The 15,847-nt window shown below is 41.7% G+C and overlaps 1 protein-coding gene across 1 annotated transcript in view; it reads right to left on the minus strand.

Annotated features, from left to right (window-relative positions):
* Window positions 1-13,635: 13,635 nt before the first annotated feature.
* The window catches only part of LOC112622604 (HORMA domain-containing protein 1-like), a 163,218-nt gene continuing 161,006 nt past the window's right edge, over window positions 13,636-15,847 (minus strand). Inside the window, 1 exon segment of the mRNA XM_025382346.1 lies at window positions 13,636-13,825. Coding sequence (XP_025238131.1) covers window positions 13,636-13,825 — 190 coding nt within the window.

Here is a 15,847-nt window from a genome sequence, read left to right on the forward strand (position 1 = left end):
TCCCAGCCCCATATATATCCCAGATAATATATTATCTGATTATACTTAACCAACATCATTAAGGATTTTGTTAAGTACTAGGTATTAAGTACTTAGAATATAAAGTAGCCCTGTATTAAACTAACTCCGTGTATTAAAAGAGATCATTTTATATATATAAAGAAATAAGTATGATAGCATACAGTAAATCCTCAATGTCATTAAGTTCTTAGAAACTGTGACTTTCAGTGAAATGGCATATAAAGAAACCTTTTTTTTCTCCGTCAATGTTATCAAGGCCCTGTTGTACATTGCTTCACTTAAAGTCAGTTTCCAAGAACAGGTGGTTAAGTTAGTCCAAGTTAGGACTTACAGCATTTGATTTGTATACGAAGGCTGTGGGATTATATTTACTCCCTCACAGCAGTCCTACGAGGTAAGCATAGGACCCCTATTTCACAGAGAAGGCTCTGCAGCTTAGACAAGCGAAGCAACAAGCTAAGGTCACACAGCTGATGAGTGACCATACTGGGATGTGAACCAAAGTCTGACCAACTCAGGATCCTGCCATGCTAAGCGCTCTCTGTCCTCTACTAACTGCTGAGAGATATTAAAGAATGAAGAGTTCACGAGGTGAGAAAAAATCCTAAGCTATTTCTCTGTGACAAGGCAGCTCCTAGCCAAGTTGGTCTCCCACAAGTTGCCTGAGTGACTCTGCCTTATGATGGGGGTGGGGGATAGGAAAAGGAGGTAGGTGGGCTCTTCTCCATTCCCTGAAACCTCTCTCTAACCCTCTCTCTCTCCCAGCCCTCTCTCTCTCCCAGCCCCTGACCACTCACCATTTGCACTGTCAAACTTCATGAACACATCATATGCAGCCTTCAGGAACAGTTTGAGTAAAGGAGATAGAATAAAGAAAGAATTATTCTTTAACTTTCCAAAAGTAGTTTTATCTACCCTGCCTCCTCCAATTACCCTGCCTGCTGCTCATTAATAACCCCAGTCTAGGTTGTCAGACCCAATAAAGCAGGGGTCACCCATCCCTGGGCCATGGACTGGTACTGGTCTGTGGCCTGTTAGGAACTGGGCCACACAGCCAAAGGTGAGCCAGGCAAGTGAGCTCTGCCTCCTGTCAGATTGGCAGAAGCAATAGATTCTCACAGGTGCGTGAACCCTATTATGAACTGTACATGTGAGGGGTCTAGGTTGCGTGCTGCTTATGAGAATCTAATGCCTGATGATCTGTCACTGTCTCCCATCACCCTTAGATGGGACCATCTAGTTGCAGGAAAATGGGCTCAGGGCTTCACTGATTCTACATTATGATGAGTTATATAATTATTTCATTATATATTATAATGTAATAATAGAAATAAAGTGCACAAACTGTAATGCCCTTGAATCATCCTGAAACCATTCTCCCCCTGGGTCTGTAGACAAATTGTCTTCCACAAAACCAGTCCCTGGTGCCAAAAAGATTGGTGACTGCCGCTCTATCGCTCTTACCACAGAGCTCCTTTAATTAAAAGTGTATACCTGTCTTATCACATACTTGGTGGTCAATTGGTTTTTGTAAATGTAAATGTATTCATTGGATTTAAAAACCCACAATTGCCCCATCATCCCAGCAAAATCTCCTTTGGATCATCTTGATCCATGCCTAACGCTGAACAAATATCTCTGACCAGAAAAATGAAATACATTGATGGACAGGCTTGTGTCAAGAGTCCAGCCCTGGATCTAGGGAATCTAGACAGTTGCACCCAAACCACATAGAAAAGTTAGAGTAGTTCTCCCAAGGCAATATGGATGCTAGTAGAAGAAAGAGAATGCATCTGTCTTAGAGAAGGACATGATGGAAAAGTTGTGTCTGCTCTAGATCCATTTTTTCTTTCCTCTCAAGACCTAGGAAAGGTGGTACAAAAATTCTCAAATTAGCCACACCCAACCACACTCACTCTGATGACACTCATCCTCTCCTCTCTTCCAAATTATGGAGCCACTCATCTGGTGCCTTAAATATTTCTAAGACTCCAGACTGATATTTTGAGGAATATGGCATTATAATTACATCTGTAGCATGCAGGAAGACATACAGCTAACATAAAATACACTACAACATATCTGTTAAATGGAATAATAATAACACCTACCTCATACAGTTATTTTGAGGATTAAAGTAAATAGTAAATATTAAATTTGCAGAACAAAACCTGAATTCATAGTAAGTGGCTTAATAAATGTTAGCACCTATAAGCATTATGCATAAACCTAACTTTGTGAAGTCTAACTTAACCTTGTGAAGACTTCATATGAGAACAAAACTCTTGGGCAAATCTGGCCTTCATTTCCTGCTAATTTATCTGGTCCACCACCACCGATAGAATGTCTCCTTCCAGTACTGGCAGATAAAAACAGAGGAAGATTTGTCCTCTGCTCAGGTGATAGGAGTGCTAATTTCAATAGCCCATATCACATACGCTGTCTTCAGGCCATTCTGTGCATCTTCAGTAGGGCTGGTTGTTCCTTCCTTTTCTAGACCAACCTCTGCATTTAGTGAGCACCACCTCTTAGAAGCAGACAGAGCACTCTCTCTGACCCAGTCCAACAGAACAAGGCTAGCTTTAGAAAATGGTGCTTTCTAATGACCATTTTCAGTGCCATTTCCTGGATGATTTCATTAGTAAGTCTCGCAATTTTTCTATTCCAGAAATTCTCAGCTTCTCAAGGTTCTCTAACTGCCTTCTGCAATGTGAGGTTCCCAGCCTATTCTCTACCTGCAAATCTGTTCCCGTATCACTGAATTCTCCCCAATTTCTCCAGGAGCAGACGAACTGAGTCGTTTCACTGAAATCACCACCTTTTTCTTTCTCCCTTTCTGTATACGCAGTCTAGGTCCTCTCGTCAGATGCTGGATCATCTCTTTCATCCTCCTTTGCATGTACTTTCATTCCATCACTCCTTTCCCTATTTATGTTCTGCAAGACGTGACTGTGGCTTCTCTGATTATACGTGTTATCTACTTATTCTTCTACATTTTCCAAGTTCTATCAAAACATAAAATCATCAGAAACCACACGCCTACATCACTCTAGCTTGTTCCTGCCATCATGTTCACTCCACCCTAAATTCATGTTTTTTCCTAATGTTTCCTAATGTTTTGCCTTTGGTTTTCATTGAGTGTTCATTAAAGATGCTTCTTGCGTTGGCTATGCATATCTGTCAACTATTTTTCCAGTATGTCAGTGAATACTTTTTGCAAATATTTTTGTATGTTTGTTTTACATTTTATTATTTAGTGTCTGAAAAAAGAATTTTTTTTTCTGCTGGGTGGTTGTGCTTTCTTCTACTATAGAGTTCTTTCTTTAAGACAAATATACTATTCTTTATTTTTATCATAGAGCAGGCATCTTCAGTCTATTAAAAAGTATGGAATGGGATCAAATGTAATTTTAGAGGCTTCTCATGTTTCTTTTTTTATTCCAACTTTTATTATAAGTTAAAGGGTATATGTGCAGGTTTATCACATGGGTAAACTGCATGACACTGAGGCTTGGGGTCTCAGCAATCTCATTACCCAGGCTGTAAACATAGCACCCAACACATGGCTTTTCAGTCCATGGCCCCTCCCTCCCCTCACTAGTGATCCCAGTGTCTATTGTTCCCATCTTTATGTTCATGTGTATTCAGTGTTTAGCCCCCACTTATAAGCGAGAACATGCAGTATCTGGTTTTCTGTTCTTTCTTTAGGTCCCTTAGGATAATGGCTTCCAGCTCCATCCATATTGCTGCAAAGAGCACAATTTCGTTCTGTTTTATGGCTGCATAGTGTCCCATGGTGTATATGTACCACATTTTCTTTATCCAGTCCACTGCTGACGGGCACTTAGGTTGATTCCATTATCCTTGCTATTGTGAATAGTGCTGCAATGAACGTATGGGTGCATGTGTCTGTTTTGATAGAATGAATTCTTTCCCTTTGGGTATATACCGAGGAGTGGGGTTGCTTCTAACACAGGGCACTTAACTTTTCATATGCTTTGGTTCCCTTTGCTGCCTGGTGATACTTACAGACTCCTTCTCAGAATAATGATGTTAAATGCCTTTAAAAAATACATAGGAGGAAAATGAAGCCAATTGTATTGAAAGAGTTAAAAACATTCTAACAACAAATTTGTGGTCTGGCGTGGTGGCTCACACCTGTAATCCCAACACTTAGGGAGGCTGAAGCAAGCGGATACTTGAGCCCAGGAGTTTAGAGACCAGCCTGGGCAATATGGCAAAAACCCATCTCTAAAAAAAAAAAAAAAAAAAAAAAAAAAAAAAAAAAGCCAGGCACGATGGCCCACACCTGTAGTCCTAGCTACTTGGGAGGCTGAGGCTTGCAGATCAATTGAGCCTGGGAGGGAGAGGCTGCAGTGAGCCTTTGTCACACCACTGCACTCCAGTCTGAGTGACAGTGAGACCCTGTCTCAAAAAAACAAAATAAAACAAAACAAAAATTTGTCATCCAGCAATATATATGACTTCTTTACTGAGGCGTTAAAAGAAATCTAGTGACAGGTCCAATAACTACAGTGTTTTTGAAGCTGTTATCAGCATAAATACTAGTTTATGTGATGAATATGTGTGATTTTGTATTGACGGCAAGGTCACAGGTACTGCTATGCTATTGTGGTTTCTTACCTGCAGTGATAACTGAAAGAAATTTTAAATTTCAATTAGATATTAGAAAAAAGTAAAGATGCACTTTTTTTCTCTTTCAAGTTCACAGACTTCCTGAACTCCTGCCTGAGACTATTGCAGGAATAGTATCATAACCCATTATACGAGCTTAATTTACCCTGTCTCTCCAGGACTTTGTAAAACAATTATACTCTCACATCAACCATAAAAAGAATTCACCACTAGTATATATTTTTTCTTTTTATGATTTATTCCAATAATGTTATTATGAAATGGCTTCTTGAAACTCTTTGTAAATCCCTTTGAAATAATTCAAGTTAAAAATAATGACATAAACAAGTAGTTCAGTATATGGCACAGAGACTGTACACAAACCAAGATGGTGGAATGAATGCACAACACAGAAACTGAGGACGCCGCGTTCTTCCGGATCACTGCTTCTCAGTCTATAAAAACTCAGTCTCCTTTTCATAAATCCCAGAGTTTCACGCCCAACTCCCAAAACAGCTACAGTGATAATGCTAAAGGGATCCATACCTATTTCTTCCATTGAGAATCAAAATAAAGTCTTACGTTTTTCTGTTGCCCCTAGCCAGGATTTTCTTGCATGCTAGCTTGTATTCTAAAAACAACACTTTTGTTTTGTGTGGCTTCTGCTTTTCTTTGGTCTAATTTCACCATCTGACATAGTTTGGACGTCCCCTCCAAATCTCATGTTGAGAGGTAATCCCCAGTGTAAGAGGTGGGGCCTGGGGGGAGCTGCTTGGGTCATGGGGATGGATCCTTCCTGGCTTAGTGTTGTCCCCACCACAAAGAGTGAGTTCTCAGGAGATCTGGTCCTTTAAAAGTGTGGGGCACCTCCCCCCGCCCTCGCTCCTGTTTTCCCCATATGAAGTGCCAGCTCCCACTTGGCCTCCCACCATGAGTAAAAAGCTCCCTGAGGCCTCCCAGGAAGCAAGCAGATGCCTGCACCATGCTGTTTGTACAGTCTGCTGAACCATGAGCCAATTAAATGTCTTTTCTTTATAAATTACCCAGTCTCAGGTATTTCTTTATAGCAATGCAAGAATGACCTAACACAGTATTATACCAAAGACGTTTGATTTCTCAACTATGTATAGTAAGGTGGAGATTTCTACACTGGAAGTATAATAATTGGGCTCAATGAAATTGCAAGTAACCAATATGAAGTGCTCTATGACACCCAAATTAAAAAAAAATTTTTTTAACCTATTTGAAGGTTTTTATTTTCTAAATCATTGCAGCAGTAAATTTTAAAATTACAAATTAATTTTGACTTTATATATCCACCACCTTTATTTCTAGCAGTTGACCTATTAGAGTCCCCTTTTCCTTGGGGATTTCTTATCCTTCTGAAAGCAGCTACAGGCTGAAGTCAAAGTATTTTCCAAGCTGTTCTTTTGTAAATGTGTAACCCCCTGATGACATAAAGCAAAGTGTGCATGTTGAGGTTGGAAGGTTGGAGATTTGAGAGCTAGAAGGATAACAGAGGGGAAAATGTCTAGAAACAGTGGAGGGATAAAGGGCAACCTGGATCAGTGGGGATTCCTGTCTCATTCCATAGCAGAGCAATAGCTCATCAATGGTCAGGCTATATCCTAAAGCTGGAGAAACAGTAGTCAGTCATGGTTCAATTTCCCTTTTGTGCTCCAATGTTAGAACTAAATTTTTCAAAAATTTATAACAGGTCACCAAGTTATAAAGGAAATGGTTTATGAGAGCTGCTTCCTGTACTGTAAAACAATTTCCACTTACTCTCCTCTCTCGCCCTGAATTTCATCATCTCCCAAGTGCCCCCAACCCCAGGCTCTCTGCTTTTTGATTCTTCCACTCTGAAGAGGAGAAGGCAGGTCTTCCCCTGCATTGTCTGCCAAGGACTCACCCCCTGCTCACTCATCTGAGTTCTGCCACCACAACTTCATAGGCAGCTAAGATCAGTGGTCAAATTTTAATGTTGCGACCATTTACCTTGGGATCCTGTTAAAATACACATTCAATTTTAGAAGTCCAAGATGAGGCCTCAGAGAATGCATCTCTAACAAACTCCCAGGCAGGACCTATTATGTCATTTAGGAGGTCTAGTACAAAATAAAAATGTGAAGCCCCTTGTTCAAAAATTCTTAAGATTTTCAAGATAGCAACAGCAGAGTATGAAACCAAGAGCAGCCCTCCTGAGTGCGAGGCCTGGTGTGACTGCCCAGGACCCGGGCCTATGAAGCCGGCCCCACCTCCAAGTGATTCCGGGGTTGGAAGAGCTCACTTTGCACAGAAAGATTGAATGCCCAGGCCTAGAAAGCAGAGCCTTGTGACTGGCCACACTTTCCACTGACCTTTCTATCTACTAAGTAAAACCAGCAAAACCACTCATGATTTTTCAGTCTAGATCTCTGATGCATCAATGAAAATTGATAAGTTGGTACCCCTAGAGTAATGCTCCAGAAATGCACTTCTTTTTCTTTAAAACACTCTTGATGAGAGCTTTCCAATTATAAAGAATTAAGAAACATTCTTTGCACCTTTCTTTAGACAATGACGGAAGAGGTAGAAGGCAGGACAAATGGGAAACCCCCAGAACCTTCACTCTTGCTCTGAGCTTTGCTCTGTTTGACAATTTTATCAGGGGTAGGGAAAGGAGGATGTTGATGCGGGTCAGTCAGGCAAATTCCACTTTTGTGAAAAGATAGATGGAGACTAAGAAAGATAGATTCTCTCTCTCTCTCTCTCTTTTTTTTTTTTTTTTTGAGACAATATCTCACTCTGTCGTCCAAGCTGGAATGTAGTGGTACAATCATGGCTCACTGAAGCCTCAAACTTCTGGGCTCAGCCTCAGCCTCCTCAGTAGCCAGGACAACAGGCATGCACCACCACACGTGGCTAATTTAAAAATTTTTTTAGAGATGGGGGTCTGACTATGTGGGCCAGCCTGGTCTCAAACTCCTGGCCTCAAGCAGTCTTCCTGCCTTGCCCTCCAAAAAGGCTGGGATTACAGGTGTGAGGCACCACACCAGGCCTGATTCTCTTACTGTAATAGCAACTACAAACCAAATACAACTCTGAGCTACATAAATCCTCTTTCCTAGGAAATTCGGCTCTCAGAACCCTAGTTGTTGGAGAGTTAAACAAAGTTCCACCGCTTTAGGGTTGGATTGCCTCTCAGTTCCAAAGGTAACAGGAAGTCCAGTGTCAGGGTATCACCTGGCCTCCTGCAGTCCCAACCCTCCTCACCTTCCCACGCTGGACTCCTGCCTGTTAGCTACCATTAGGGCATCAGGTGAATAGGAGCTAGGAAAATAGGAAATTGAAAATCGTGTAGTGGCATGTTCTCACCTCCTAGGAGGCTGTGTAGTATTTGTGAATTTCCACTGCTTTATTAACAGGCAAACAACAGTTGTATTACCTGGTTCTTCTCAAACTTTAGTTTCAGAAGAAATCTCTGCCACACTAGCATTTGGCTCAAAATTATGAACAAGGGTTTCCGTCTGTAGGCAAGAGCCTCAACCCCGCCCTCTATTGGTGAGAGCTAGAACCGCATAAAATAAGCGGGTGTGGTGGCGCATCTCAGCCACAAGATGGCAGCAGTGCTTCGTGCAGTTCGGAGAAGACGCTGCACGCAGAGGACCTTTTGAGGGTCAGTGCTGATGCGCTCGCCTTCAGTAGGGAAAATTTAACTAGGACTGACTAAACCTTAAGGTCAAGGACAAATCTTGTGGGGCAACTGCCTTTTATAGGGTGTAAAAATATCTGCTTGAGAATACAGTATAAGTGTTTTATAATTACATGCCTACTCAAGTCTTTTTCATCTTTCTCTCCATCAAGAATTAATCAAGAGGTTTTGTTTTGGTGAATAAATTCTGAGTTTTGACTCACCTCCCTTGAGATTACAGGTTCATTTTCAGTCCCCAGGTGTGTGTGGCCAAAGAATCTCTGTCATTTCCACGTATGGAATAGGAAGTTGCCCTGTCCCTGGGACCAGTGCCACCACGCTCAAGCACAGCATGCGCAGACGTGCCACGCCAAGGCCAAGTACCGGGGACAGGGGAGCAGAGAGGAGGCATGAGAAGAAGGTAGAGAAATCTCCAGGCTGGACCATGTGCTGCCACTGGAAGGTATGTAAGGGGCTGTGCAGTCTTTCCCGGGGCTGCCACAACAAAGTACCACAAAGCTTGTGGTTTAAAACGACAAGAACTTCTTTGTAAAACGACAAGAACTTATTTTACTGTTCTGGAGGCCAGAAATCTGAAATCAAGGTGCCAGCAGGGTCACACTCCCTCCAAAGGCCGCAGGGAAGAATGCTTCCTGCCACTCCCAGCTCCTGGGGCCTACCGGCACTCCTTGACTTGTGGCAGTAGAACTCCAGGCTCTACCTCCAGCCTCACATGGCCTTCCCTGTTCCCCTCTCTCTTCTCTTTTTTTGATCTCTTATGAGGATGTTTGTCGTTGGACTTGGGGCCCACCCTAAGTCAGGGCCTTCTCATCTCAAGATCCTTACCTTACTTGTATCTGCAAAGACCTTTCTTCCAAATAAGATCACATTCAGATGTTCCGAGTGGACTTTGATTTTGGGATGGAGGTCATCATTCAACCCACTGCAGGGGGGAGACAGGTGATTCCTTGACACCATTCTAATTATTCTCACCATGATTATGGAATTTCATTCAATGTGGAGAAAAGCCAGCAAACATCAGGACAAGGCAGCAAAGTTCACTTGACTATGAATGTGGGAGTTTCCAGAGATGCATCATTGGCAAAGGCACCCCCTCTCCCCAGAGATGTCTCTTTGAACCCTTCTGTGGAATCTGTGAAGTAACTCCCTAGTAACTTGAACCTACTTGGATTTACAGCATTTCAAAATGTGTGTGATTAATAACAACTTAATAACGACACTCTAATTTGTGTACAAATACCATTTAATAACAAAAATACCATAATACAAACATACTCTAATTCAATTAGTCTTTTGTGGGGAACAGGTATGAAGAATTGGATCTACAACCTCATAGTTAATGAAACTATATAGCTATATACCATTAGGCAGAAAAAAATTGGGATAATCCTACCTACCCTGCTTGCCTAAAAGAAATGTCTATCAAAGTGTTTTTAAATATATAAAACCATCCAGGAATGAAAGGTGTGCTTTTCTTTCTCGTCCAATTCTGCGGCATGTGTGAATGTGTGTAAGGTATGTGTGAGTACGTGTAAACAATAAACACTGAACCTGATCCCGTGCGACTCAAAGTCCAGTCCTCTGACCGGTAGCACCAGCAACAGCTGGGAGCTTGTCGGAAATACAGACCCTCAGGTCCCACCCCTAACTGACTGAATCAGACTCTGCTGTTTAATAAAATCCCCAAGTGATTCACAGAGATACTAAAGTTTGAGAAGCCCTGCTCTAAATAATCTCGTTTGGTAAGTTTTATTCACTAAAATGGAAGTCCTCAATATTTTTCTCATAATTAGGCTCCATAGGAACCATCAGGTGTGAGCAGTTGTTGGCACAGGGAGAGAAAGAAGCCGCTTTTACCTGGTGTGTGGTCCTCCTTTGCTGACAATCCACCCTCCTTCCCCAGCAAGCCAGATTATGAACCTCAGTAGCAGTGCCTGACTTAGACATCAGTTGGGTTCAGCTCTTATGACATGAAAGATCGGTGGGGCTGCCCTGATTGAGGAAGAGTAAGTACTGTGATCTTGACTCTGGCCTTTTAATGTGGCATTTTCCAAGACAACTGAAAGAGTAACTGCAGGGTGTGCCAGAAACACTGGTTTAAAAAAAAAAAAAAGAAAAAGGAAAGGGAAAATATTAAAAGATAAGAAAGACAAAAGAGCCCATTGGAGAATCCTTTGTTTTTTCTCACTCCTGATTCCTTATAGGAACAATGTGAATCATGATAACGTTCATCTCAATCAGGTAAGACCCCTGTTGTGAAAGCGTTCCGCTTTGAGGTGCCCAGATGGAAGGTGCTTTACAAATAGGGAATGATGGCAGCTGGGCTGGCATTTGTGTGGTCTCTTACTATTTAAGAGCAGACAGTGCCTGACAGTGCTGCAGGGTTTCGCTTGGTCCCACTGTGGGTTGGCGAGCTCTCTGGCTGGGTCCTGGTTGCCAAGGAAACTGCTGCAGAAGAGATTGAGACTGTCTGGGTTCTTGGTTGATTGGTGGAGCTGAGAGCAGAATTTTATATAAGAAATATGTATTTTCAGTGACCAGAGCAAAAGTAAATAATGGCCACTGGAAGGAATCACATCCACCTTCTCCAACAGAGTTCATTTAGACAGAAACTCTTAGCAATGAAGGAAGTAGCCTTCTCCGGAGCAATAAATAGGACTTAGAAATCTTCAGCTCAAACTTATGTGCTCTATGGGGAGCCATTGCCTTAGCTAGGCACAGGAGTTTTAGCATCCTCTTTTAGGCAAACTTGGGAATGCAATGACTAGGTCAGCCTCAGATCACATCCTCGCCATATGTTGGCACACCACTGATTAAGGACTACAGAGAATGCTGTCTTGCCATCTTCTCTTGAAGGGAAGACAGGAATTGTATGTGGCATTTGTTGATCTTGCTCACTGCACATCTGTGAATGTTTCTTGACTGCCCTCCAGGTAGCACCAGCTGTTCCTCTGTGCTCCCATAGTACAATATTGAAGTCTTTATTATCACATTCTACTACAATTTGGAGTGGGGAGGGATCTACTCCTTTTACCAGTCAAGTAATTTCCTTAAAGTCAAAGATTATATTTATTGCTCTATTACAGGTGCCTGGCACAGTATCTAACATAGCAGGTCCTCAATAATTATTTGAGTGAATTTCCCACCCTTAGTGTAGGCTGAGTGAAGGTTAAGCAGGCACAACAATGGCTTTTTCAGAAAACCTCAGTGAAGCAGAAACAACATAATCATTATATGGAAGACTTACTAATTGCCAGTAGTTTATGTAGTTATTGCATCTAATTTTCATATTCCCACCAATGCTATAAGGTAGGTAGCATTGCCCACACTTACAGGAAAAGAGAGCCAACCCCAGAAAGGTTAAGTAAGTGACTTTGCAGGTATCACAACTAGTCAGTTACTGAGCCAGGTCTATCTGATTGCAAAGCAGAGTTCTTAGCCATCATGCCAGGCTATCTCAGAGCCTTCTAATGAATCATGTAGAGCCCTGCATATGGTGTTCCGCAGTCTGAAGGACACGAATCTCTTACAATGATAGAACTATCCTTGGTGAAAACGCATAAGGTAAGATAACAGGTTGGGTGGGATTCAGCTGGGACCTAAGATGTGTGCATAATGGTAACAGCACAATAGCAGAGAAAAGGTACGCTGGCGGTCAAATCCAAGCTCCAGAAATTACTAGCTTTGTAGCCTTTCGCAAGGAATGAAAACACTTTGCTCTTCAGATCCCTCATCTCCAAATTGAGGCAAGTTACTATTATTTCCCTAAAAGGAAAAACTGTAAGAATTTTAAAATAATATTTGCAAATGTGCATAGTATAGTTCCCAACACGTAATGCCTAATGAATTATCACCATCATCTTTATTATCAATACTATCATGCTCATTATAGGTGTTATTTTCATTATATAAAGTGTTTCACTTAAAAGCCTAAGGAGCTGCCCAAATTTAAGCATAATTTGAATATCATTGCAAAACCACTCCCTTTAAAAGGTTAAAGAACCTGGAAAAGTGTTACCCAAGAGAAGAAAGGATTCTGTCTGGTCAGTTGACTTTCTCTTCACAACCTGCCAACAATCCATTGTGAGATTTGCATAAGTCATTTGACGTCTTTGCCACAACTGTTAAAGAAGGTAGTAAAAGTGAAGGATTGTTTGAAAACTACAAAGAACCATACAGAGGTTCTTACTCTCTGCTTGTCAACTAAAATTCACAAAAACATTTCAGTTTTTCTTCCCTATTTAAGACAGGTTGGGATGCCTTTGAGTCTCCTTACCTATCCACACTCTCCCCACCCACCCGCTGCCCATGGCCACTAGCTTGTCAGGGATAAAGAGAGGAGAGAAACGTGTATTCTTTCCATTAAACTCATGATTAAATAACATTTTAAGGATGAGGTCTGCACTTTCTATTTCTTGGTGGCTTTTCTAATTCTGTAAATAGGGTGATATGTCTTTAGAGGTAGAAGACTCTCTATGGCCTGGAGAAGCTATCTATGAGTCATTTGACAGCCCAGGAAGAAATGTTGTAGTTACTTCACAACCACCAGTTACTGGAGACCACGGTTAGAGCCAATCAGCAGGTGCTCTGAGGGGCGGGAGCCTCCTGATTGCCAATTTGTAGTATTTGCTGCCAAGGAGGCTCTGTGTCCTCTTCAGATGAGCTTTCCCGGACCCTATTGTTTAACAGGCATATGTGGCAGTAACAGTTCTCCAGTTACTGTGTTTTTCAGCTGTCGTAAGACCATGGTCTTGTCGATGCCCCGTCAGTGTTCATTTTAATTGGACATCTTGGTAACATCCACAGAACACAATTTCTCCAGTCCAGGGATGGCCTACTTCCTCCTAACAGCTTTTTGGAAGCCACAGTTCCATGAAGGCTGTGAGATAATAAATTTGTGTTGTTTTCATCCTCTAAATTTTTGGTAGTTTTATGCAGCAATAGAAAATATTACAATAACTTGACACTCACTCTCCAAAACTTTCAAGGTCATGAAAGACAAGGAAAGATTGAAGGCCTGTCACAGATTAAATGAGAACAAAGAGAAGTGATAACTAAAGGCAATGTAAGATCCTGAGTTGCACCTTGGGACAGAAAAATACATTAGTTGTATAACTGGTGAAATGTAAATAAAGTGTGTAGTTTAATTTAAAGTTAAAGAAAGTCACAGTTCCAAAGCTTGTTAACTTTTATCGTATGGTGTTTATCCAGCTGAATTTCCTTCCCTCCGGAATGTTCTGTAGCTGATGGGATCTGTGTAAATAGAGATACTTCAGCTCAAATATTCATTCATTTTCGTCAGTTAATGCAACCTCTACCTTTGCAGTTATCCAGTTATTAAGACGACAGCCCTGCTTGAGATTCTTGCTGCTTTCCATAGACAATTCCAGAAAGGCTGCAATTATAAACAGTACAGTCTGAACGTGCTCAGCACACTCAGGCTGTCTAGCTTTGAACCAAACAGGCTTATCTTGGCTTAGAAAAAGAAGCCATAAACAGACAGAAATGCAGTTAAAGCATTATATTTAGCATTGCATATGCTTAGGTCAAAATCAACCTTCCAAAATAGTAGTGCCAGAAATTCAGTTTAACTCCCAAAATGTAAGTGAATCCTAAAATGCTAAAGCCGGAAGGAACTACTCATTTTATAGAGGAAGTAACTAGGTCTAGACAGGTAAAATAACCTTTTAAGCTCCTCGTTGGTGACAGAGCCAGCACTAGAACCCATTTATCAGGAAGCCCAGTACCACCCCCACTAGAGGTTTAGAGACTCGTTTTTGTTTGCCCCTTAGAGTTAATAAATGGTTCAAACTGTTCACAGACGTTATCTCATTTGATTGGCACACATGTTGTATTGATTTCTATATAAGGACCTAGTAAGTGAAACAGAAGAATCCTGAACTGTTTCACAATTCCCTCTTCTCTGCCTCTGGAGTTCACTCCTCAACGGGAAAGATCTCAATTTGAATCCATTTGTGTAATGTCAAAAGGCCGAAGTCACATATCCATGTGCACAGAGGTAGCTTTGCTCTCTTGTTTTTCCTCGATACAGGCACAGGGATTCAGTGTAATCTGAGCAGGCTCAGGAGAATTATTCAGTGACAGATCCACAAAGGAAGCAAGACAAAAAAAGACAGCACATGGGAGAGATTAGTTTGGAAGTGACTCTGTTGCTTATTCCTGGCTTTTGCGGACATTCAGAGGGATTAAGACAGCATGAAGGAAGAATGACTAACACAGCCGCCTGCTCGCCTCAGAGGGTGCAGCTCCTGTAGGTCTCTGCATTGCAAGGGGAATGGAAGGCGGGTGTTCAGGGCAGCAGAATCCCTGGGGAGGAGCCCAGTCTGCAGAATTGCACATGACTAGGCTGAGGGTGGTCAGGAGGCCTGGATCCCTACCTGGGCCCTGCCACAAGCTTGGCCGAGTCATTTATCCACTCAGAACAGCTCTCCTCACCTAGGACGTGGGAGAGTTGAACCCTATCGGGGTATTAAGCATCATGATTACTAATATTACTGCTATTATTATTATTTGCAAATAAGAAGATGAACATGAAAAAGAGATTTTTTAAATCCATGGACTGACTGGTGATTGAGGCGATGAAAACACTCCCACCGCAGGCCCTGCCCTGCCTGGGTCCCTGGAGCAGCCCCTGCATGCTCTGTTGAGCACAGTCTGAAAGCAAAGAGCTGGTCTTTAAGGGCCTCTCATTTCTCACCTTAAATTTTCGCTTCCATGTAAATCGATCCTTTGTGCCAAGTACCTTCTAACGCATCACCAGGAGGGTGAAGGGAATGCAGATGCTTCACCTCATCCTGTGATCTCCAGATTCAACTGAACATCCCCGTCCAGATGGCACTGAAAAGAACCTCTGCCAACCCCACAACTAAGTGGTTGTGGGATCATGGCTGGAAAGCAGAACTTAAGAAGGATTATATGCATATATACACACACACATACACACACACACACCCCTATAAAATGAAATTTTTAAACAACCATTTTATAAAATGCTATTTATCTTAATCAATACAAGATAGGAGCTATATGTAAACTGATGTAAAAGCCTTTTAAAATAAGAATGACAGCGAGTGGGTCCATGTCTCAGTTTCATCTCTTGTCCCTAAGCAACCCCAGGCCTTTCCTAGGTTCTGCATTTTCTGTTTGGACATTGTTAAGTGCTAGGCACTGGCATCTTCCCCTCTAATCGTTTCATCTCTGGCCTCAATTTCTGTATCTAGTATAAAAAACAGTGTGCTCTGTATCACGATTCAATAAAACACAGATTTTTCTAGGTCGTTTAGGTGGAGTAGTAACAGGTCACCTTTTCCCCAACTCCCATTGATTTCTTTGGCCCTTGGTCTTTAAAATCATTTGAGTCTAATAATTTTTAGATGCAAATTATGAGCCTTTTCCCATAATATTCCATGTCAATCACTGCTGGGTACCTATCATGTTTGTTGTTTATCACCCAAAATATATTTTTATTGCCTCCTA

Source organism: Theropithecus gelada, chromosome 4 (assembly GCF_003255815.1).
Source record: "Theropithecus gelada isolate Dixy chromosome 4, Tgel_1.0, whole genome shotgun sequence".
NCBI lineage: Eukaryota > Metazoa > Chordata > Mammalia > Primates > Cercopithecidae > Theropithecus > Theropithecus gelada.